This window comes from Rhamphochromis sp. 'chilingali' (assembly GCF_963969265.1).
Source record: "Rhamphochromis sp. 'chilingali' genome assembly, chromosome: 22".
Lineage (NCBI taxonomy): Eukaryota > Metazoa > Chordata > Actinopteri > Cichliformes > Cichlidae > Rhamphochromis > Rhamphochromis sp. 'chilingali'.
Genome location: NC_137950.1, coordinates 861493 through 885266, shown reverse-complemented (window position 1 = coordinate 885266; position 23774 = coordinate 861493). Strand labels below are relative to the sequence as shown.

The 23774-nt window shown below is 41.3% G+C and overlaps 1 protein-coding gene and 1 long non-coding RNA gene across 2 annotated transcripts in view; one reads left to right on the top strand and one right to left on the bottom strand.

Moving 5' to 3' along the window:
- Window positions 1-23007, bottom strand: part of rbfox3a (RNA binding fox-1 homolog 3a) — a 154462-nt gene extending 131455 nt beyond the window's left edge. Inside the window, exon 1 of the mRNA XM_080872791.1 lies at window positions 22664-23007. Coding sequence (XP_080728917.1) covers window positions 22664-22789 — 126 coding nt within the window. The 5' untranslated portion in view covers window positions 22790-23007. The remainder of the gene's footprint in view (window positions 1-22663) is intronic.
- LOC308390599 lies at window positions 17496-17874 on the top strand. Its single transcript, XR_013970462.1, has 3 exons — window positions 17496-17585; window positions 17704-17763; window positions 17862-17874. It is a non-coding gene; the product is annotated as an uncharacterized lncRNA (long non-coding RNA).
- Window positions 23008-23774: the final 767 nt, after the last annotated feature.

Sequence of the window (23774 nt, the reverse complement as noted above, 5' to 3'; positions counted from 1 at the left end):
GTGAAAAGACCCAGGAAAACCGAGTTAACGATAAAAACGATAACAAAATAACGCTGAAAACCAATAAAAACCCTGAAAATCATACATTTCACACCTGAGCCTCAACTCTCACGGCCCGGTACCAAACGACTCACGGACCGGTACCGGTCCGAGGCCCGGGGGTTGGGGACCGCTGCTCCAGTTGCCCTTCTCCCAGTGGTTACTGGCAGACCTGTCCAGACCAGTCCTGCGCGTGGCTGTTGTGGTGGAAGGTGACTTGGTGATATTCCCAGATTTGCTGATGCATTTGCATAATTGTTTGCTCTGCATTTAAAGCACCCCAGGAAACTAATTCACACATTTACCTTTGTCCAAAAAGCTACTGTGAAAGTTAGATAATGTAAGTGTATGTTTGGTACTACATGTCCACAGACACACTCTGTGATGCTTTGGACCACAGCAGTTTACCTCAATTTCTTATCTTGCAAGTTTTGGTTATTTGAAAGCTAATAAATACCATTTTGTTTTAAAAGAAAATTATTTGTTTCTTTTTTTTCATATTTGAGTTTCATTTGCATTTTGTGGAAGATGCCTTTAGGACTGATATTCTTGTTTGTTTTATCTATTTTTGAAGATATAAGGTAGATGTCTCAATGCGTGCTCAATCATCCAGGTAAGTAAATCCCAAAAGGTTGATGTTCTTCCCTTTGCCCGTAGCAGGCTCGCTTCCTGGTGCTCTTGTCCATGTTAGTGGTTTTACAAAGATATTTATGTGATGCTTCTTACATGTCCATAAATATTTTAATGAACAAAGTTGAATAAAATAAGTGCAGTATAAGTAGTCTACACTTAGATACTTAAGAAAAGAAATATCTTGTAAGTGATCTATAATCACATTGATTGAGTTGAGATTGTAATTACATTTTAATTAATTGTAATTACATTCTGCTGCATCAAAATGTTAAATTATAAAGAACATATAGTCATTAAAAATAATATATTAATAAAATTAATATAAAATACATTTTAATTCCCAATAAAGCCATGGCCCCATCTGTGTCGCGAGTTTCACACAACTTTTCCATTTGGTTGACCATGTGGGGAGTTTCAGCTAAGTTAATGAGTTTATGAGGGACAACGGGAAGCTCTGCTAAGGTTAACTACCCTATAGCCTACATCTTGCTGTCTGCAAAAGACAGAGTAATTTAAACGTACATATAACTCCCACAAGTGCATACAATTCGACACAACTACACAAGCATTGTTTTATCCCTTTTAACCGAACTTTAACGTTACTCTGTCAGCAGCCTATTATCAAAATCCAGTCCCCAACCTTTTTTGCGCCATGATCCAATTTATATCCGACAATATTTTTACGGACCGGCCTTTAAGGTGTTGCGGATAAATACAACAAAATAAAACCAGTACTGGTACCAAATAAAATGTATTCATAACACACGGGAAAAGACACAGGGAAACTGAGGTAACGATAAAAAACAATACATATTAACGATAAAAAACAATTCTGCTGCCCTCAGGTGAATGTAACCCTAACCCTATTCACCCTATGCAGAGAGCTTAACATAAGAGGAGATGGTTCCAGGAACGACAGGACACCACGCTTTGTCTTTGTGTCTTTAACTGAAGACCTTTTTTTCTCTTTAATTTGTAAGACTGTGAACATACAGTAAAAGTACATACTATAATATTGGCCATATTATATTTACATTACCACGGTGGGATGATTTTAGTCTCATGAACAACATTAACTAATTGTTATTTACTAACTAATCTTAAATGACTGTTCAGCACAGAAATGAAGCCCAACAATCATGTTTACAGTCCCGTCAGCCTCAGATACTCAATCAAAGTGATGTCATGACAAAAATGAATGACCAACAAAACATTTTTCTCCTTTATTTCTGTCAAACAAAGTTGTATGACACGTTTCCAGCGGTTAGTATCATGGTTGCTAGGCAACCTGAACAGCGCGACGAAGCGTATACCGTCCCATTTCACAAGCCTCTCACTTCCGCACTTCTTGTACTTATAGTACACACCGTACGTAGTATGCGTAGTGCGCGTACTTCAAGCGTGCAGACCCTAAATTGGGACACAGCCCCTGAATTGGATAGGCTGTATCCCAATTCAGGGTCTGCAGCTTTAAAGTACGCAGCCTCATGAACTCTGTGCCAAACACTGAGCTTCAGTAAAGATTCAAGTTGCAGCTATTTATATGTCCTATCACCTTAAATCTTCACTCAAAGACACTCAAGTATCTTTGACAGTGTATCTATAGATGTATTATATATAAGAGACAAATGTTGTTCCTTCATTATGTTGGCATTACTAAATTTGGCTCAATGCTTACATATATGTGTAAAAAGAAAATGTACGAGCTGTGATTACTGTTTCTGATAGAATGAAGAGTAGACTGATATATGAAATATTCCTTTATTGGGTGAGAAAATCAGACCATGTCATAACTGCTGTAAGTCACACAGAATAGATATCAGAGCCTTAAACAGGCTGACGTCTGCTAAATGGGTCAAACTGGGCAGAAAGTCTACAAACACATAACATCCTTATAGAATATGATGTAACACTATAGATCAACTTAGCTCAGAATATATAAAGCATATAAACAGTTACAGCAATATGATGCAACACACACAGCAGCTACTGATCCAAAATACTCAAAGCTTCATAGAACTGAAACCAACATTTATTTTAGCTCCATTCTGCTGCTGATACAGACTTTAGGTTTCTGAACATTAAACTTGTTGCTGCCTTTCATAGTGTGTAACTTGAAGGCCCTGAGTACTCTGAGTACTTTCTCCCACACTGAAAACACTGGGATGATCACATTATGTGAACATTACCTAATAAGACTGATTCAGCACAGACAGTTATGTTAAACTTTCCTAGCAGTCCTTCACAAACAGGGAACAGTCTGTCTATTCTCTCCATCTGTCAGCTGCTGCTGGCTCTTCCTCCTCCTCTTCCTCACACACTGCTGAGTTTGTCCTGGTGGATCATCAGGGCTGCAAAGCCTCACAGATGATGTGCAGCAGTGGGTCCCTCAATCTGTCCTCACTCTGGACACTTGCAGTTGTCACACATGGAAATCAAATGTGTGATAAGCTGCAGGATTCTAACACAAGTGTAACTTATAAATACATGTTCATACTTTTATTCCACAATCAGAGAGAAAGAAACAGAGAGAGAGTGCAGGACAGACAGACAGGTGACAGTCTCAGGTGTACACACTGCTACAAACAGGAGGATTTAGTGTTTGTGTTATTACGAGTGTAAACAAGAAGAGTTCCAGATGGTGCAGTGGACACGTGTGACTGCTGTGATTAAAGCATCTTTCTTTCAGCTTAACGAGTGAACCGTCAGCTCGTTCAAACACACATTAAAGTCCGTTTAGCTCGACACCACCGAACAGAGGCAGCAATATAACATAGCTAACATTAACAGTGCAGTGGCTCCTGCTTGTGCTGTGATATTCAGGACTGCAAACCGAGCAGCATCACTGACTTTCAGCCTGTTGTGTTTGTGGATATATGACTGACTTTAATTATCCATAAAATCATCAGATTCTCTGTAAGATTATGGTCGACTATCCAACGGCGTATAAAGTAAAGGCTTTAAAACAAAGAAAGTACAAACATCGCTAATGTCACATAACTTTGCCGGCATTTGGCCAACAGCAATGTTTTAATGTTCCTCATTATTAAACATTTGCACATAAATAAGTGACATAATATTCAGAACTTACTTTTGAAAGTTTACTCTTTGGCCGCTCCACTTCTTTGAAGTGTCTCCCAGTCCCAGTGCACTTGTTAGCATGTTTTGGGTCGTGCAACTGGTCTGTCCGGTTATTGTCTCCCCAGAAACATTTCCGTTGTCTTTTTTCCTATTTCCGTTGTGTTGTGTGTGCTTTTGCAGCGTTTTTCTTTTTGCAGCATTTTTCTTTTTGCAGCATTTTTCTTTTTGGAGCATTTTTCTTTTTGCAAGTGTTTTTCTTTTTGCAGCATTTTTCTTTTTGCAAGTGTTTTCTGAAGTTGCAGTCCGTTTGGCCTCTCAGGGCCACCGTAGATTATGGCTCAACAAACTCCCCAATGATGTAAACTGGGCTTAAAGTTGTGCAGCTTGTTTTCTCCTCCAGGCATTTTCTCACACTGCCTGTGTGAACTTTTCCTGCTGCTTACAACACATCACGAAAGGGGGCAAAATAACTAAAGAAGAAGCCACAAAACTCAGGGGATAATAATGCCCTCTAGTGGGAAAAATGAGAAATGCACCAGCCAAAGAAACCCAATGAAGCAACAACAAAGGGGCAGAATACCAATAAAAACCCTGAAACGACTCACGGACCACTACCGGTCCATGGCCCGGGGGTTGGGGACCGCTGGTCTTAATTACCGAGCTAACAGAGCTACGTAAACAGAGCGATTATGAGAGCACCCGACTGCAGATGTCAATAATGCAGTGTAATTGATTAATCTCCCGATCTTTGCAAAAGTTATAAACTGCCTGTACCCAGTTAAGGTACAAAAAAATCTATTCAACAAAAATAGTGATGCAGTTCAGCCTTTTATTGCTCAGCCGAGCCTCTCTGTTGCTGTTTGGAGCAGTCTGTGTTACTCACTCATCCGGTCATAAGGAAACTCAGCTTTTTGATAAAAAGTTTTTCTTGTTCTCGAATACAAATATTTTTTAAAGTATTTGTTCAAAATAAGCATTCGTAAAAAACACTATTCGTGCCTATCCGAATACCATATTCAGGTTCGGCTCCAGCCCTAATATAAATATATTCTTGCCTTGAGTAATTACAAGTGTTATAACCAATCGATACAAGGTAGATGAAAAAGATTTCAAGTTGAGCTTTAGCAGTTTAGCTTTTCAGTCACAGTATTTTTTACGATTTATCATTACAATTATATAAATAAATATGTATATATCTAAAACTGTGAATTTTGTGTATCGTTGCACCCCTAACACACACACACACACACACACACACACACACACACACACACACACACATATATATATATATATATATATGTATATATACAGTGGGGCAAAAAAGTATTTAGTCAGCCACCGATTGTGCAAGTTCCCCCACTTAAAAAGATGACAGAGGTCAGTAATTTGCACCAGAGGTACACTTCAACTGTGAGAGACAGAATGTGAAAAAAAATCCATGAATCCACATGGTAGGATTTGTAAAGAATTTATTTGTAAATCAGGGTGGAAAATAAGTATTTGGTCACCTCAAACAAGGAAAATCTCTGGCTCTCACAGACCTGTAACGTCTTCTGTAAGAAGCATTTCTGTCCCCCACTCGTTACCTGTATGAATGGCACCTGTTTGAACTCATCATCTGTATAAAAGACACCTGTCCACAGCCTCAAACAGTCAGACTCCAAACTCCGCCGTGGCCAAGACCAAAGAGCTTTCGAAGGACACCAGGAAAAGTATTGTAGACCTGCACCAGACTGGGAAGAGTGAATCTACAATAGGCAAGCAGCTTGGTGTGAAAAAATCAACTGTGGGAGCAATCATCAGAAAATGGAAGACATACAAGACCACTGATAATCTCCCTCGATCTGGGGCTCCACGCAAGATCTCATCCCGTGGGGTCAAAATGATCATGAGAACGGTGAGCAAAGATCCCAGAACCACACGGGGGGACCTGGTGAATGACCTGCAGAGAGCTGGGACCAAAGTAACAAAGGTCACCATCAGTAACACACTACAACGGCAGGGAATCAAATCCCGCAGTGCCAGACGTGTTCCGCTGCTGAAGCCAGTGCATGTCCAGGCCCGTCTGAAGTTTGCCAGAGAGCACATGGATGATACAGCAGAGGATTGGGAGAATGTCATGTGGTCAGATGAAACCAAAGTAGAACTTTTTGGTATAAACTCAACTCGTCGTGTTTGGAGGAAGAAGAATACTGAGTTGCATCCCAAGAACACCATACCTACTGTGAAGCATGGGGGTGGAAACATCATGCTATGGGGCTGTTTTTCTGCCAAGGGGACAGGACGACTGATCCGTGTTAAGGACAGAATGAATGGGGCCATGTATCGTGGGATTTTGAGCCAAAACCTCCTTCCATCAGTGAGAACTTTGAAGATGAAACGAGGCTGGGTCTTCCAACATGACAATGATCCAAAACACACCGCCCGGGCAACAAAGGAGTGGCTCCGTAAGAAGCATTTGAAAGTCCTGGAGTGGCCTAGCCAGTCTCCAGACCTCAACCCCATAGAAAATCTGTGGCGGGAGTTGAAAGTCCGTGTTGCTCGGCGACAGCCCCAAAACATCACTGCTCTCGAGAAGATCTGCATGGAGGAATGGGCCAAAATACCAGCTACTGTGTGTGCAAACCTGGTAAAGACCTATAGTAAACGTTTGACCTCTGTTATTGCCAACAAAGGTTATGTTACAAAGTATTGAGTTGTATTTTTGTTACTGACCAAATACTTATTTTCCACCCTGATTTACCAATAAATTCTTTACAAATCCTACCATGTGGATTCATGCATTTTTTTTTCACATTCTGTCTCTCACAGTTGAAGTGTACCTCTGGTGCAAATTACTGACCTCTGTCATCATTTTAAGTGGGGGAACTTGCACAATCGGTGGCTGACTAAATACTTTTTTGCCCCACTATATATATATATATATATATATATATATATATATTAGGAAAATAACATATCATTGTTTTATACCCAGATTTGGGCTGGAACTTAAATTTATGGAGAGCATTAAAATTACATTTTGAGCTTCCCCACAGTGATGTATTAACCATTACAGATACATAATAATACCATCACTAAAAATTGAAGGCAGCTGTGGAATACACCTTCCACAGGGTGGTGAAAACAAACTGCAAGCACTGCAACTACAAATGATAAAAACAGTGCATGCCTTGTCAAATCTAAAAAGTGATGATGTCCCCCCTTCTCTCTGACTGCACTGTCATAAGGTTCCTCACGTTTGCCACCATCCTTTATATTACTGCCATCTTGTGGTCACAGTCAGCTATTGTCGCTGGAACTTGTTTCATGCTCATAAGAAACTGTAGCTCTCTCTGTTATACAGGCTTCAGCTGGGCGAGCTGAGAGGCCAGCAGCTCACATGATCTGTGCTTTGTGTGAAAACACAGCTCGTGTTGGCAAGTAAATTAACTTCAGTGATTTGTCATCATAACAGATCAGTTTCCTTTGGTTAACTTTGACCAACATGTGTGATGTAGAGACAATGGAGGAGACGGCAGCTCTGACCACGTCTGATCTAATCAAACAGGTGACCAGGTGGGATCAGGTGCAGAGATTCCCAAATTTGCTGGAATATCATTGTAACCAGCTGTTTTTGCCAACACTAAAGCTTAATTTAAAATCAATATTTTAATCCCACCTGTAAATATTGACAGTTAACCACCAGTCACACTCATGAACAACTCTTTAGCTTTCTTTTTTTTGCTTTGTTTGTTAGAAACACGCAGATGGTGGACATCAAGCAGAATATAAAGTATTTAAAATGAGCTCGGTCTTTAAGATATGCAGCAGTAAAATGAATCCATTTAACACTCGTGAGGAACATTTTTCTGCAGAGTATTTATATATTTTTACTTTTAATAACTATACAATTTTTCAAAAATATTGTTTTATGTTCAATGAATGTTTTATGTTAACAAATTCTTGTCACTGTAGGTTTATAAAAAAAACCCTGATGATTAATAAATAATATGTAAATGTTTTTTGTAATTACAGTAAATTTTGATTTAAATAGAAATCACTGGATTTTACAAGTCTTCAGCCAAGACGGAGAGCAGAGAGGTGAAGATGTCCATGCAGATTTCACAAAGCTGCATAAATAATTACATTTTAACCTGATCGGTTTATATTGTCTCATTGTTAAATAGTGAAAGAAGCTGTGTTTGCATATTTGCAAGTTTCAGATCATCAAACTCATTTTAATTTCTTCTAAAATCCAGAAAGTCCACGTGCTGAGGCTCAGGCACACTTAGCTTGATCAGGAAAATGATCCAGAATACACCAGCACGTCCACCAGAACAACAAATAAAAGTTCAGGGTGGTCTGATCATAGTCCTGTCTCAAAAACAACTTAAAAACTGCAAAAAACAATTTACTGTTTGATGACCTTACACATGCAAGACATTGACCAGAAGAAGAAGAAGGTGGTGCATGTTCTTATTCAACACTGTCTGAATACATGAAGGAAAATAAAATGAAAGTGAAGCGTGAAAGAAAGAAGCACGTCCCTGCTGTCCAATTACACTGTTCGTGTTTTATAAATTGGGACATTCGTGAGACAAGCTAATAAGAGAATAGAACAGACTGGCTGACCCAGAGGTGTGTGTGTGTGTGTGTGTGCGTGTGCTTAACAACATTACATCCCATGTATCCACTGAATTCATGGGATGTAAAACATGCTCAGAGCAGCTGGACTTATCCAGGCTCAGGGAGGATGTTACAGGTGGAGAAGGTGGAGCGGAGAAACCACATCAGCACATACTGTGGAAACTTTCACTCGAACATGAGTCACTAACTTGCTCATGTTTTGAATATGATCAGTTTCTTTACACTTTCTATAAAAATGTCAAAGGAACAATCTATTTCTGAACACAGTAATTAATATTATTTAAAATGAGGGAATGAAAGCCTGAAGTTCAAAAGTAATACAGCAGTGATTTAAGTCATGAAGGAGCAGGTCACTGATGTTTGGAGACTGTGTGGTAACATCCAGCCTGACCCTGCTGCACAGGCCGGCTCTGACTTTAACAAGCATGTTCTCACTTTTTACCCTTCATTCTAATTTGTGTTGTACAGTTATTTCATTTTTAACCTTAATTTATATTTTATTCCTTCCTAGTTAAATTTACCCTTTTTAATTTTTCATATTTATTTCCTATCTTATTCATAGCCTTTTCCTTTTTTGTTTTCTTTAGGTCACGAGCAGTTGTCCAAGCATTTCACTACATATCGTACTGTGTATGACTGTGTACGTGACAAATAAAATTTGAATTTGAATTTGAAACTTTAAGGAAAACTTTGTCCTGCTCTGATTTCTCGTTTGGCTCTCGGCGAAGGCGGTCGCACTTTTCTCCTCTCCTCCTCTCCCTTAGCTTCCCTGCTTAGCCTCTTGTGTCCTTGTCTAGTCTCGTGTTTTTTTGTGTTACTTTTCCCTGGAACACTCTCTCACAGTCTGTTCTCTAAAACCTAAAAGAGAATTATGGATTTGATCAACGGGTCAATGCTATTGACACCCTTTTCTCAACGAGAAGTCTGGGCTCGGGTGAGCCTGAGTGTCCGGGTGGTACTTTCCCTGCCGGATACACGATGGACGGGTGGCATTAATGGAGGGTCGTGTGCCTGGCGGACTGTCGATTGAGGACGCTGAAGATATCTACCTGTTCGGAACCATGATAACAGGGTTCTTGCTGATTGGAGCTGGCTTGGCCCTGGCTTATCGGAGAATTAAGAAAGCGGAATCGGCTGTTCAAAACCCCACAAGGCTGCCCGCTGGGATTCAAACGATGGGACGAGGTGTGACTTCTCAGAAAGGGCACATTGAGTGCAGCATGGATAAGATCTTGGAGAAGCTTACGGCTGCCGTGAATACTCAGAATAACATCTCTGAGCGCAAGTTTGATAACATCATGGAGAAGCTCACGGCTCACCAACGGGAGATTGAGAGACCAGTGTTGGACTGTTAGAACAGCTTTGAAATTCTCATGAGCTGTTCGCACTAAAGAAAAACCACCATCATAATGCGGCTATCCCTTCGGCCCCAGCTGTGGGCTCAAGGCTGGCGCCGAACAACAACACCCTGATAACGACTGTTTTTAGACTGTTCCTCCCACTCCATGCAAGGCCACCTGGGTTGGCTGGAAGACTGTTAGACTACTTAGCCTGGCAGGGCGAAGGACACTGTCTCAGCTGAACTCTGGACACTCACACACATACACTGATAAGCACTCATACATCCCCCGTCCCCTTCCAATGCCTTCGATGCTTGTTGCCTCCTGGGAACACGAGGCGGGTCTGGGCCCGCGCTGGAGAGTCGGCGCAGTGGCAGGATGGCTGCTGTGTTGCCTGGGATTACTCCTCACCCCCTACCCAACCCTGTTGCTGGTCACGTGCTCTATAATGTTGTACTGTGGACATTTATGTGCAGAGGAGTTTTTTTGTTTCCTGTTCTCATGCTGTTTCTAAGTTTCTTTTTTTCCTCTTGTACTTTCCCATTGTAGTGTACATTTCAGTGTTTTTTCTGTAATGCAACCGTTCTCTGACTGTATCCCCATGTGATGTCTGTGTTGTGTGTGTGTAAGGTCAGGGGGCGAGTTCATTCCACTGCAGGGCAACCTGCCACTGCATGTGGCGAATAAAATTTGAACTTGAGCTTGAACTTGTAACAGACGATTTCACTGTGACAGTGGGTGTGTCGGCTCCTAAAATCTAAGAGAAAAACTATTTTGAATTTGTTGTGTTTTTTGCACAGTTAACTCAGGACTAAGCCATCTGAACAGCCCTAACCCCAGCTCACTGTTTGGTCTTTTTATTCCAGGAAATGCTCCTTATCATTCTTTAATACACTGTAAAAAAAAGTCAGTAAAATATACAGCAAAACGCTGTCAAATTCCAACGGTAATGGAGCGTAAAACCAAAAACTTCCTTTTACTGTATTAAATAGATTGAATAACCGTTAATTGTGAGACTGGATAAAACTTTGTTTTTTACTGTAATAAAATGTTGAAATTATAAATATTTTCTGTGAAAACAAATAAATATGCATACATTTTATAATTACATATTGTAATGTTGAAAATGTCTGAAAAACTTAGATTTTACGGTATTATTTGAGTAAAACTACATCTTTTGGGGTTGTGCACATTGGAATTCACAGTATAAAGCTGTAGATTTTTAAGCAAACAAAAACATTCATTTTTACAGAAACAAGATGTTAAAAAATAGGGTCCACCGTAATAATACAACCAGTACATACCATTAAAAAAAAAAGAAAAAAAAAAGCAAATATCAGCAGTGAAAGACAATAAAACTGATAGTATTTTTATTTTATTTTAAAATTCAGATACTGATATACAGATTAAAAGTTAGGCCTGCAGTATATCATTGTTAACCTTCTGATAAAAAAAAATCAACAGCAAAAGAAGATGTTAAAAATAAAGTTTATGGTTGTGAATAAAATTGATTTCAATAATCTTTTTTAATTATTATTTTAAAACAACTTTATGTTGTTGTGTTTCACGCCATATTATCAGACCACCTTAAGTGGGTCGGCCTTAAATTTTGAATTTGTGTGATCGCTGTTGATTGGTAGCTAAACTGCTGGTAAACTGTGTACAGACGTTTTACGTTCGAATTGCAGAGAAAAAAAAATCTGGTAGCAACATTGTGCAGTATGAGCGAACCATTTCACCAAAAAAAGGGGAAGCAAGGCAAGACGTGGCTGCAGCGGTCTGCAGACGTGACTTCTGATCAAATTCGAACCTCCTAAAGAAACAAAGAGCGACGTTACATTGCGGGATGACGTCACCTGAAAATGACCAATAGCGCGGCGCGCTGCTGAGCTGTGTGCCAACCGCTCTTTTTTTCATGCAGGACACTCAAGTTGGCTTCACTAACGGACACAGTTTTGAACTCGTATATTAGCGCCATTTATTGCTGCTTGGACCACAGCATCTTCGGAATTTGTAGACATCCTGGCAGCTTACAATTAGTTCGAGGTGAGGTGAGTACATGCAACTTCAAGTTATCTCTGTTATAAAAATCCACCAGCCCAGCGTTTATAGATAATTTTAGCAGTTCGTTTTTTATGAGTGAGGTTGTGAATTTAGTTAGCATTTGTGAGTTGAGTTAGCATTACTGTCGCGAGGGAAGCATTGCTCTGGATTAGTTTCTGTATATGGCGTGCTTAATTCGCTAGGGAGGAATTACCAAAGTACATGGAGTTATGTTAACCTGTAATTTCTGTGGTAAGGTAGTTCAGTCATCAAGGGGCTACGTGCTTCATTGTAAACTGCATCGGAATGAGCCACGTTGTTTCTTTCGGTGTATTGAAGCAGGCTGCAAGCAGACATACACCAGGTATGGCGCGTTTAAGGCTCATTTTTACCGAAGACACTGCCCCCACCCATGTCACTGGTGTGGCGGTGGTTTCTTCGTTTACATGTGCAATGGCAATGTGTGAACGTCAGTGTCAGAACTCTAAAGAGTTAATAGCGCATCTGAAGAGCCATATTGTGGAAGGACACGTGGTCACTTGTCCAGTAAGAGGATGCACAAATACCTTTAGAGTTAAATCATCTTTTACTGCTCACATGTCACGTAAACACAGAGTTTTCAGACAGCAGCATTGGTGATTTATATAGAGAGTCTGCATGTCAATCATCATCTGTTCCAACCACATCAGATGACTTTGTACCCTTGATTTCCGAGCCTGCTGCACAGTCTATTACAGATGAAGATAACATGGAAATGCCCCCTGAATTCTGTGATCTTTTTCTGAGAAACGTTTCACTATTCTACTTAAAATTGCAGGGTCAGTTTCTACTGCCTCCTTCAACCATAGAGAACATTGTGGAGGCAATGCAGAACATGCATGAGTTGGGACAGACATACAGTTTGGGTAAACTTGCATCACTGTTAAAAGATGACACATCATTATCAGAGGAGGACATCAACAAAGTCTGCGAGTCTGTCAAAAGCTATGATCTTTTTTCTGCATGTCATACCGGGCCATTGAGGACAGTGCACTCCAGAGCTCAGATCTTTAAAAAAGCCTTCAACTATGTGGAACCAAAGAAAATATTTTTAGGGAGAGATGAAAACAGAAAAGATAGGTTTGCCTATTATGTGCCTTTAAGAGAGACTTTGAGATGTCTGCTAGAGTCTGATCTGTGGCAGAAATCAGAAGAGCCCTCTACTGAGCCTCCTGCTGATGTTCTGTGTGACATAACTGATAGTAAGCTGTTTTAAATAAAATGATTTTTTTGGTCAAAACCCATCATGTCTCAAGCTAGTACTCTACCAGGATGCCTTTGAAGTCGTTAACCCTTTAGGCTCTGCAAGGACAAAACACAAGGTATTAGCTGTATATGCATCAGTGGCAAACTTGCCACTTCATGTACGCTCAGACACAGATCACATGTCTCTTTTTTTTTTTTTGTCTTCTTTAGCTCTCAGCGAAGGCGGTCACACTTTTCTCCTCTCCTCCTCACCCTTATCTTCCCTGCTTAGCCTCTATGTCCTTGTCTTGTCTTGTGTGCATTACTTTCCCTGGAATAGACTCACACTGTCGTTCTCTAAAACCTAAAAGAGAATTATGGATTTGATCAACTGGTCTCTGAATGCTCTCGCCCTATGACAGCTGGGATAGGCTCCAGCGCCCCCCACGACCCTGAAAAGGATAAGCGGAAGCGAATGGATGGATGGATGGATGGTCTCTGAATGCTATTGACACCCTTTTCTCAACGAGAAATCTGGGCTCGGGAGAGCCTGAGTGCCCTGGAGGGACTTTCCCAGCCAGATACACGATGGACGGGTGGCAGAACTGGAGGATCATGTGCCTGGCGGGACTGTCGATCGAGGACGCTGAAGATATCTATCTATTCGGAACCATGATAACAGGGTTCATGCTGATCGGAGTTGGCTTAGCCCTGGTTTATCGGAGAAATAAGAGAGCGGAACCGGCTGTTCAAACCCCCCCAAGGCTGCCCGCTGGAATCGAAATGGAACGAGGCGCAACCTATCACAACGAACGTAATATGGTCAACACCTTGGAGACGCTTGCAGCTGCTGTGAAGGCTCAAAACAACACCATTGAGCATATGAGGGGAAACATCAGAGAGAGGCCTGCTCAAAATGAGACCCTTGAGCGACAGTTGGAAAACATCGCGGAACGGATCACTGCAGTTGTGAGGTCTCAGAATCAAAAGAACGATAACACCATGGAACAGAAGTTTGATACCATCATGGGGAGGCTCGCGACTCTCCAACGGGAGATCGAGAGGCCAGTGTCGGAGTGTTAAAGAGCAGCCTGAAAAGTTCTCCTGGGCTGCTCGCATGAAATTAACAAAACCAACATAAACATTGCGGATCCCCATCACGGCGCCAGCTGCAGGCCCAAGGCTGGAGCCGAACAATCACTCCCTGATAACGACTGTGTTACGGCTATTCTTCCCGTCCCATGCAAGGACACCTGGATTGGCTGGAGGACTGTTTACTTAGCCTGATAGGCCGAAGGACACTGTCTCAGCTAAACTATGGACACGCACACACACACACTTACACTGATAAGCACTCACTCATCCCCCCTCCCTTTCCAACGCCTTCGATGCTTGTGCCCTACCGGGGAAGATAGCAGTCAACTGGACCAGCACAGATGCTGCAGGACCGGATGCGCTGTCTACACCGGCTCTCTCTTACCCTTTACCCGCCCCTGTTGCTTGTCTTGTGTTTCTATGGTGTATTGATAGTCATGTGCTTTTGTGCTGAGGTGTTTTTTCTGTTATCAAACTGTTCTCCCACTAGGAGCTCAGTCTGAGTGGAGTTTTTTTTCTCCTCCTCTTACCTAATGTAGTGTATTTTCGTTGTTTTTTCCTATCAGCCTACCTTTCTGACATGTCTGCCCAATGTGATGTTTGTGTAAAGTTGGTCAGAAGGTTCCTTTGTAAGTGCGCATGAGCCATTAGCGTGCTGCCTGCTGTAACCCTAATTTCCCTCGGGATGAATAAAGTATTCTGATTCTGATTCTGATTGTCTTACTGTGCAGGGAGAAAGATTTTAAAGAGTTTGTTCATGCTAATGGGTTCTCTGAATTACTGGCAGACTTGAAAGAATTGGAGGACAGTGGGATTGTTGCATCAGATGAAACTAGAGTCAAAGGAACTTTGTATTGCATTGCTGGTGATAATCTGGGTTCTCACTGTATTGGTGGCTTCACTGAAAACTTTAGTTCTTCAAAGTACTTCTGCAGGTACTACCTGATAACGAAATCTGAATTTCAGGGTGCTGACCCAAATCTGTGTGGACCAGAACGTACCAAAGAGAACTACAACTCTGCTGTTGATCGCCTCCAGATTGACAATACACCAGACGTCGAAGGAGTGAAGTTCAGGTCAGTGTTCAATTCACTGAAATACTTCAACGTTTGTATGCCAGGCTTGCCACCATGTCTAGGTCATGATATCTTTGAGGGAGTTTTGGCTTATGATGTGGCACTGTATCTGAAATACTTCATAAAGAAAAAAGCATGGTTCACTTACTCAACTCTGAACCGACGCATCAAACAGTTTAGTTACCATGCCTCTGATGCTTCTACAAAGCCATCTGAGGTCAGTCCTCAAGCAGCTAAACTCTCAGGACAGGCTATACAGAACTGGAACTTCCTCCGACTGCTGCCTCTCATAGTTGGTGACATAGTGACAGACCCCACAGATGATGTGTGGAACTTAACTCTGCAGCTGAAAGATATTGTAGACATGGTGTGTGCTCAGAAAATTTCAGTGGCTCAGGTAGCATATCTTGATATTCTTATTCAAGAATATTTAGAGTCAAGAAAAGCTCTGTTCCCAGAATGCAACCTGAGACCAAAACACCATTTTCTACGCCATTACCCAGCACTGATTCTGAAATTTGGCCCACTGATAAGATTATGGACAATGCACTTTGAAAGTAAGCACAGTTATTTCAAGAGGTGTGCCATAAATCTGAAAAATTTCGAAAAACCTCTGCCATACACTCTCTGAAAGACATCAGATGTTTCAAGCCTAGCTTGCAGCAGGGTCATTGTGTCAATCTGTCTTGAAAGTCAAAGATGGTTCTCCATTTTACTCAGTGCTGTACAGTAAAGCCATTCAAGAAGCAGTTCAAATGTTTGACTTTACTGAAACCAATACAAAGGTCACAGTAGAAATGATGTACAAGGGAACACAGTACAAGAAAGGACACTTCCTTGTCACAGGGGGCTCTGACTCTGTTGAGTTTGGTGAAGTAGTTCTCATTTTGATTAAGAATGACAGTGTTTATTTTCTGGTGTCGGTGCACGTGACAGAATACCATTCTCAGTATCATCTGCACTCAGTGAGAAAGGAAAAAGAAAAGATGCAGTGTGTGAACATCATTGACTTAATTGATTTCTATCCATTAACATCTTACATGAAGTATGGGTACCAAATGGTTCCATTAAAACACAGTGTGCTGTCACAATAATGGTGCTGTTAGTTTGGTACTTACGAAACACTGTATAAAAGTGTAGTATCAAGCAAGATCTGCTTCATATTTTAAGACCAAAGGTACCACTTGGTGTAAATTGACCTTTATTCACATTCTTTTATCAGACATCTTGGAAATGGGGGACAGCATAAGGAGTTCCATTACTAAGGTGCTGCCGGACCTGTCTGCCTCAATCCTTGAAATTGTACTGGAGGCACTACAATCATTAGGAGTGGAGACATCTGAGAAACAAACCAGTAAGTATCCGGTTGTTCAGTGATGACGCGACGAATCCTACTTCCGGGTCTAAAGTAGTCTGCGTTTAATATGGCTTTTGTGTTGTTAACATGTTTAATGTTATGTATTTTCTTCTATTTGATCTCAAAAAGCTCCTAAAACAGTCAGTGATCACTGTTGACCTCCCTCGGCTTTTATTACCGCTAATCATTTATTTAAGCTCAGTTTTTAAAACCTTAGGATGTAACTACAGCCCACCCCATGCAGCAGTATATGAATGACTAACCTCGTATTGTGGATGGATTATCTCAGTTGTTCTCCTGGCTGAAGTTTGGTCCTTTTACAGCATCCTGCCATGCGATTACATTTGTTCCTGACCACCGAGAACACTCACGTTAACTTTTATCCAGTGGAAAAAAAGTTAGCTTGTTTATATTATGCTAACATAGCTGTGTTAGCTAGCGGTCACGTAGCACATCATTATATACCAGCTAGCCCAACTTCAGTAACCCTACAAACGTCACTGCTGTTTAGTTTTCTGTCTTCATTTATGTTGGAAGTGATAGCAGAGCTGTACATTTTAATTTGTTTCCAAAACCCCGCAGTCAGGACATGCTATATGGTATTTAGATAGCAGGGAGTTAGCTTGCTAGCTTCTAACTTCTAACTCTGTTAAATGTCATAAATTCCGTTTTCATGGATGCCTGGATGTTAAACTCAATTGTTACACCTGGTAGAGCAGAACGCTGATCATTTTAGATGAAAGACTTTAGACAGTTTTTCAACTCTCAATAATGCCACAGTGATCGTTTGATATATGGACCTGCAGCGGAGTTTAGACCCAGACACGGCTAGTGACGTCAGACTGAACAACCGGATTATGATTTCATTGCACAATAGCCATGAAGGGCTTTCTGTTTTTTCTATTATGCTTTGGCCATTGTCCAAAAAGTACAATTAATCTATTGTTTGTGATATTGTTTTACAGCACCAAATAAGGAAATTTCAAGCCAGGCCAGCATATCGTCTCCATCTGTTTTAAGGTTTAAGGGTGGTGGCACAGCTAAGACCCAAGAGTCTCTTTCAAGGTTAGTAAAGTAAACAGATTCAAGAAGATATTTTACACATTTCTTTGTTGTCTGTCTCTAAATCTTATTTTGTCTTTATTATGATTAAAAAGGTTTGTTTTGTTCCTACCCTTTTCAGACACTGAATTTGAGCAGAAACCATAAGGATACTCAAAGGACCTGTGACTCTCAGGAAATGGTGAGATTTCAGGTCATAATGTTTTTTTCTTTTTTTTCTCCATTAAATTCATTTTCCCTTTTCCCTTTACAATATTGCTGTTTTGTTTTTGTAAACAGCATCAAATGAGAGGGACAGATGAAACAGTTTCAAGACAATGGCAGGAAAAACATGCTGAAGATTGAAACAAACCTTGGCTGGAAATATTTGGTATGTGTTTTACCGTAAATCAAATTGTTGAAAAACATTCAGCTACACTGCAACACAGGGAAACTTGATTTGCACTTATTTTGTTACTTTAATTTCTTGTCTCATTATTTTTGTCAGTTATTATTGTTTATGGTGTATGCCCTTCTTGTTTTCTTTCTGAATGCAAAAGGTATCTAGCCAGTCCACAATGAAAGCTTCGTTGCACCCCATGAGTCTTCTGGCAGAAATGATGGCGCCTGTATTCTTTGGTTTCCCTACACATCACACCCTGCCTGTTTATACGAGGCTCTTCAATTAAGTCTGCACCCAAAGATTCAATGAGAGGTAAGCAGTGGTATTATTCAAGTTTTGCTAAAGAAAGATGGACAGGAGACACTAATTTTAATCAGCCGAGCTCAGGTTCATGTCCAGGTGAGCAGTTTCATACGCTATAAAATGTAGATTGAATGATAGGTCTCATCACCATGCATTCAGCCATTAACTTCAAGTTCTATGATAAATCAATACGAAACTTAAATACGTTTTCCAACAAATTATGATTGTGATTAGGGCTGCGTTGTCTGTGTATCACTTTTACAAAAGTAGATTTAAAGGATAACTATTGCCAAAATGCAAACTGGGCTGTTTTTTTTTTTTTTGTTTGTTTTTTTTTCCCTGTATCGATTTTGATGCGCTCAAATTTATGCCCCGGCCCCCTAGTATTCCCATTCACTGGCTATTGACCACAAAACAAAATCACGGTCAATCTCAAAAACGTAATTATGCTTTTAGATATGTTTGTCTCGTTTACAGTTAAAAAAAAAAAACCAGCCCATGTTGCATTTTGACAATAGCTATCCTTTAAGAACTGTATATTTTACACTTAAGAAATAATTTATCATTAGATCTGTTTTTGGCAGCACGTTTTGTTCATTTCTGTGCATTTTGCTCAAGCACTGATCAAACTTTGTCCATTTTTTTGCTGCAGAGGGGATCCTGCCAGTCCAAAGTGAACTCCTGATGGACATTGAAGTACTCCTGCAGAGCTTGTATTTTCGACACCATGCGCATTAGAAAGTCCACTGAGTTCTTTCCTTCACCAAGGCAGGACCCAGTGACTCATTACTGTTGATAGGTCAGGGGCAGGTAATATTTTGTTTCATGTTTATTCATTCCTCCATGGATTACCAGCCATATATATGGACACATGCTGTATTCTCAAGATCTATGCTGTTTTGTAGGAATAGAGAAAATGATATGTTTAGTCTGTTTTCAAATGGTATGTCAAATTTTCTCATTGTTTCAGTAATATTCTCTACCTTGGTTGTATATGAGCATCTTTAGATTTTTCTATATTTAGCGGTTGCAAATGTAAAATGTACGGTAAACCATTTATGTTCCTCATATTGTACTGTATTTTTAGCGGTAAAATACCGGCAGCTGTGGTTGCCAGGAATTTACCGTAAAATGTATCTGGTCAAAATAAAATGCTGTAATTTGTTATACAATTTCACTGTGTTTTTTACTGTCAAAGGTTTTAATAAGGTTTAACATATTTCTGTTATTTTTACAGTTATTTACAATAATAGGGTCTATCCTATTACTGTTAAGTTAACAACAAATTACTGTAAATATTATTATATTATAACTTTTTCTTTACTGCAAATATCCGTAAAAAGCTATGGAAAGTTGCATTTTTTACATTAAATTGCTGTATAATTGACAAATATATTTGTTTTTTTTCTATCATGATTTTGGTAAAATAATACGTTGTCTACCTTAAAAATTAGGGTTACAAAACCAATATACCGTATTGTCTTTTACAGATTCCACATTTTTTACACGGTATGTTCCTGGCAACCACAGCTGCCGGTATTTTACCGTAAATTTGACAGTTTTTTTTTTACAGTGTATTTGCCTTTTTCTAAATATTGTCTCCATTTTTATTTTATTTTTTTTATTTTCAGCTCTTTGTTCCTGCCTTTCTCTTTTCTCTGAGCTGAACTGAACATGTCTGTGTTTTGTAGCATCAGCAACAACGCGATGGTTCAAACAAACTACATTTGAAAGGAGTGTGGTGGTGGTGCTCTGTGCGTGTGTGTGTTTGTGTGCTTGTGCATGCCGAGAAACTCATGAAGGCAGTAAAACTGCTGTGGTACAGGATGCTGATGGTTCTGTGTACTGAGACCTTTGAAGCTCAGATAGAAAGAGTTTCCTCCAGCAGTAACAACCACTTCACTTTATTCTTACACATCAAGCACAGAGAACAAGAGGACACACAAACGAGGGTTTCCAAAGCCACAGACTGTTTGGGATCGTGCTGTAAATACATTCACTCATCTTCTTAACACCTCAGCAGCTGTCTCAGCTGTCCTGAGGCAGGCCAGCCTGAACAGGTGATCAACAAACTCAGCCTCCCAGCCTGGGCCGTCTGCGTGTTTAAGCATGTATATTGTGTTTGAGATGTCATCAGGTGCTTCAAACACACTCACATGGAGACTGTAGGTTATATAATAAACAGCCATTAATTAATTTTATGTGGAAAGACAATTGGCCGTGGATCACAGTGAGATCATGGCCCTGAGATAACAGACATGCACAAAACTCAGAATGTGTGTAATTATTAAATCAGTTGTTGTTGCTTAAGCAGAGATAAATCACACGTGTTTGCATAACACTGTTTTTGCTCCACAGTAAAGCTCATGTAGTACTCTCAGCTGTACTATCCACACAATGTTTCACTATTACCGTTGTAAAGACAAGCAGAGAGTGAAAGGAACATGAACGGTTTATTTCTCCACACTCCTCAGTGTAATTCCAACGGTAGGTGCAATAGACAGGAAGTGTTTAAGTATCTGTGTGGTTTGGTAAAGATTCATACCTCCTCAGTCCAACCCTTCCACCCTGGGGAGTGCAAAGGAGCTTGCACAAGCAAATTTAGCACATGCTATTGACTTAAGAGGACTGCATTTTCCAAGGCAATGCCTCAGAAAAAAGGGAGAGAGAGACAAAGGAGGATTGAAGAGGAGCAAGGGAAAGGAAATCCAATATACAATGATGGAAGAGAGAAATATATGGGGGGTATGCTTAGCTGCAGTCACCGCTGTCTGTTCATATGGATAAACAGAGGACGGGCAGACGGATGGATCCTACAGAGGGTTTCAACACAGCACACAGAGGCTTGACCACTGCCAGCTGTTCAGATACTGAGTTACACGTTTCTTTCTCTCAGTTTCTAAGGCAATCATCAGAACACGTCCAATGTACCTGATCCACATCAGCACACACCGAGCATCAGTTTGCATGTGTGCTCGGGTATGTCCAACACACACTGGATAAAATACTTTGGCCCACAGAACATCAAAACAGATGAAGTACAGTACTGATACTGTAATGCTGTATTTTTTGCTTTTTTAAATATTGCTGTGTTACAATGACGAGCTGCTCACTGCGTACGTGTCTATTTCCTGGCAGGAATTGGTACAAAGCTTTGCATAAACAGCAGTTGTGGAATCTGCTGCACTCGGTGAAGGATGTGGAAGTTTGTACTGTGACAAAAAGTTTGAACCTGATGACATAAAGACGTGAAAACTAAAAAGTCTGTTGAGCAGAAGATTCACATGCCAAAGAAAACACCAGGAGGGTTGAAGCTCATCGCTGCACTTCAGCAACAATAGTTTCACTTTTTATGACCAACATTTGTGTTTTCCACAGATGAAAAAAGTCTGCGCAGGAAAAACAGCAAAATGATGCGACAAGATCTGCCCATGTGTACCAGAGGCAATGAACACACACACAGACACACACACACACACACCATTAGCTTCTAACAGACTGCTTCCCCGAGGAGTCGTGGCGTTTGTGTAGCCACATGAAACAAAGTGTGTGTGTTTGTCAATCCCAGCTGCTGCGTTCTCTCTGTGCATGCGTGTGTCTGCATGTTTGTGTGTGCGGACAGCAGCCAGGTGGTCTGGGCTGCCCTGTAAAGGTGATGTGTGCTGACTATTTGGAGTCAGGACGTGGCAGGTTAGCTCACTGCAGCATGCTTGTATTTTATGTGGCAGCTCTCTCCAGTCTTATCATATTTTATACGGCCGCAATAACAGACTGTCTAGAGAAAAAGGGACCGCCTGCCACCGCACATGGTGCCAGCAGTAAAACCAGGCAGGCGCATGCTCGCGCAGAGCCATGCAATGTGCTGGCACGTAACACGGCAGCTGACCGATCTGCTGAGTACTTTTACAGTAAACAAACAGAGTGAGGTGCAGAGTAATAACTGAAGCAAAACAGCACGATTAACAGAAACACAGCCATCGGAGGGACAGGCATGGAGCCACGTCAAGGAGTGAGCCAGCACTTACTCACTGCTGCTCTCAAATTCAGGTCTGAGCTGACATCTGTCTCTGTGCTGCTGCCCGCTGAACACACACGGGCGCACACACGGGCGCACACACGGGCACGCACATAGGCACACAGCTTAGCTAACAGTTTTGAGTCCATGATCATGAGTGCATGCATACCAGAGCAGAAGACATGGAAGTAGTGAAGTGTGCACGGATCATTAAAGTTTTTCCAAAGTGCCAACCTGTGAACATGTTTGTATCAATAAGACACACAGAGCTGGGTCACAGTGCCACTGAAGTAATAATAGAAACAACAGATGCAGAATAATAAAGAAGAAGAGGAGGAGAATGAAGAGAAGCTTGTTTGCTGGTGTTGTGTAATGTCTTACCTGGGGCAGATAGAGAAAAGCAGGCGGGCACTGCAGAGAGTGGGCCAACATCCCCGACCCGGACAGCAGTACACAGCCAGAGTTCGCCATAGAGCACAGCATGTGGAGGCGGGACAGCTTACTCATGGAGAGTCACTCACACTTCTGTTTACTTCACTCTCACTATCCTCGCTCTCTGCCTTCACTTCCTGTCCCCTCCCTTCTTGCTTCTTTACTTCTTTCAGTGGCAGCGATGAGCAGTCAGAGTTAATACAGCTGATGCACACACACCACTGAGGATGCCAGCACACACTCTCAGCAGCTGAAGCTCAAGAAAATCCCGTGTGTGTGTGTAGGAACGTGAAGCCTCTGCTTCTCTTCTTCTCTGTTTACTTTGAGAACGAGGTGCAGAAACCAAGGCACACGAGCAGCTACAGAGGGAGGGAGAGAGGAGGGATGCAGGAGGGAGAGAGAAAGGAGAGTAGAGAAGGAGGTGGCGGCAAGGCAGGACTAAAAAGATCTGGGAGGTCCTTAAGGAAAGGAAGGGAGTGATTGGAGGAAAAAAAGAGGGACTAGGAGGGACGGATTGGATGGAAGAGGAGCGGCTGGAAAAGAACAAGGAAGGAGAGGATGGGGAGGAGGAGAGAGGAGGCTCTGGAGTATCCTGACATCAAACGCGCGAGGATAAGAGACTGTGCATCTCTCTGTGTGTGCACACTCACACACACATAACAACAGAAGCTGGTCCACGTCATTAACACTTACTATAGACAGCTCTGCCATGACCAGCTCTGCGTTAACGCAGATCTGCTCTCCTCACACACAGACACACACACACACACACACTCACACACCTCTACCATCAGTATCTCATTGAACAACACAGTATCTCAGCAGTAAGACCACTCAATGCAGCACTGCGCCTCCTGCATGCATGAACAGTGGATCTGCATGTTCTGCCCACACGCTGGCAGAACAAACCGTACTGTGAGTGGTGCTAACACCAAAGTACAAACAGAGCTGTTAGGACTGATGAGGCTGTGAAGCTGCTGAACAGTGTCTCCAACAGGTTTAGTTCAGAGGCCTCCTGCTGCCTCCTTCACCACACAGCCTCAGCACCTCCGTACCAGCT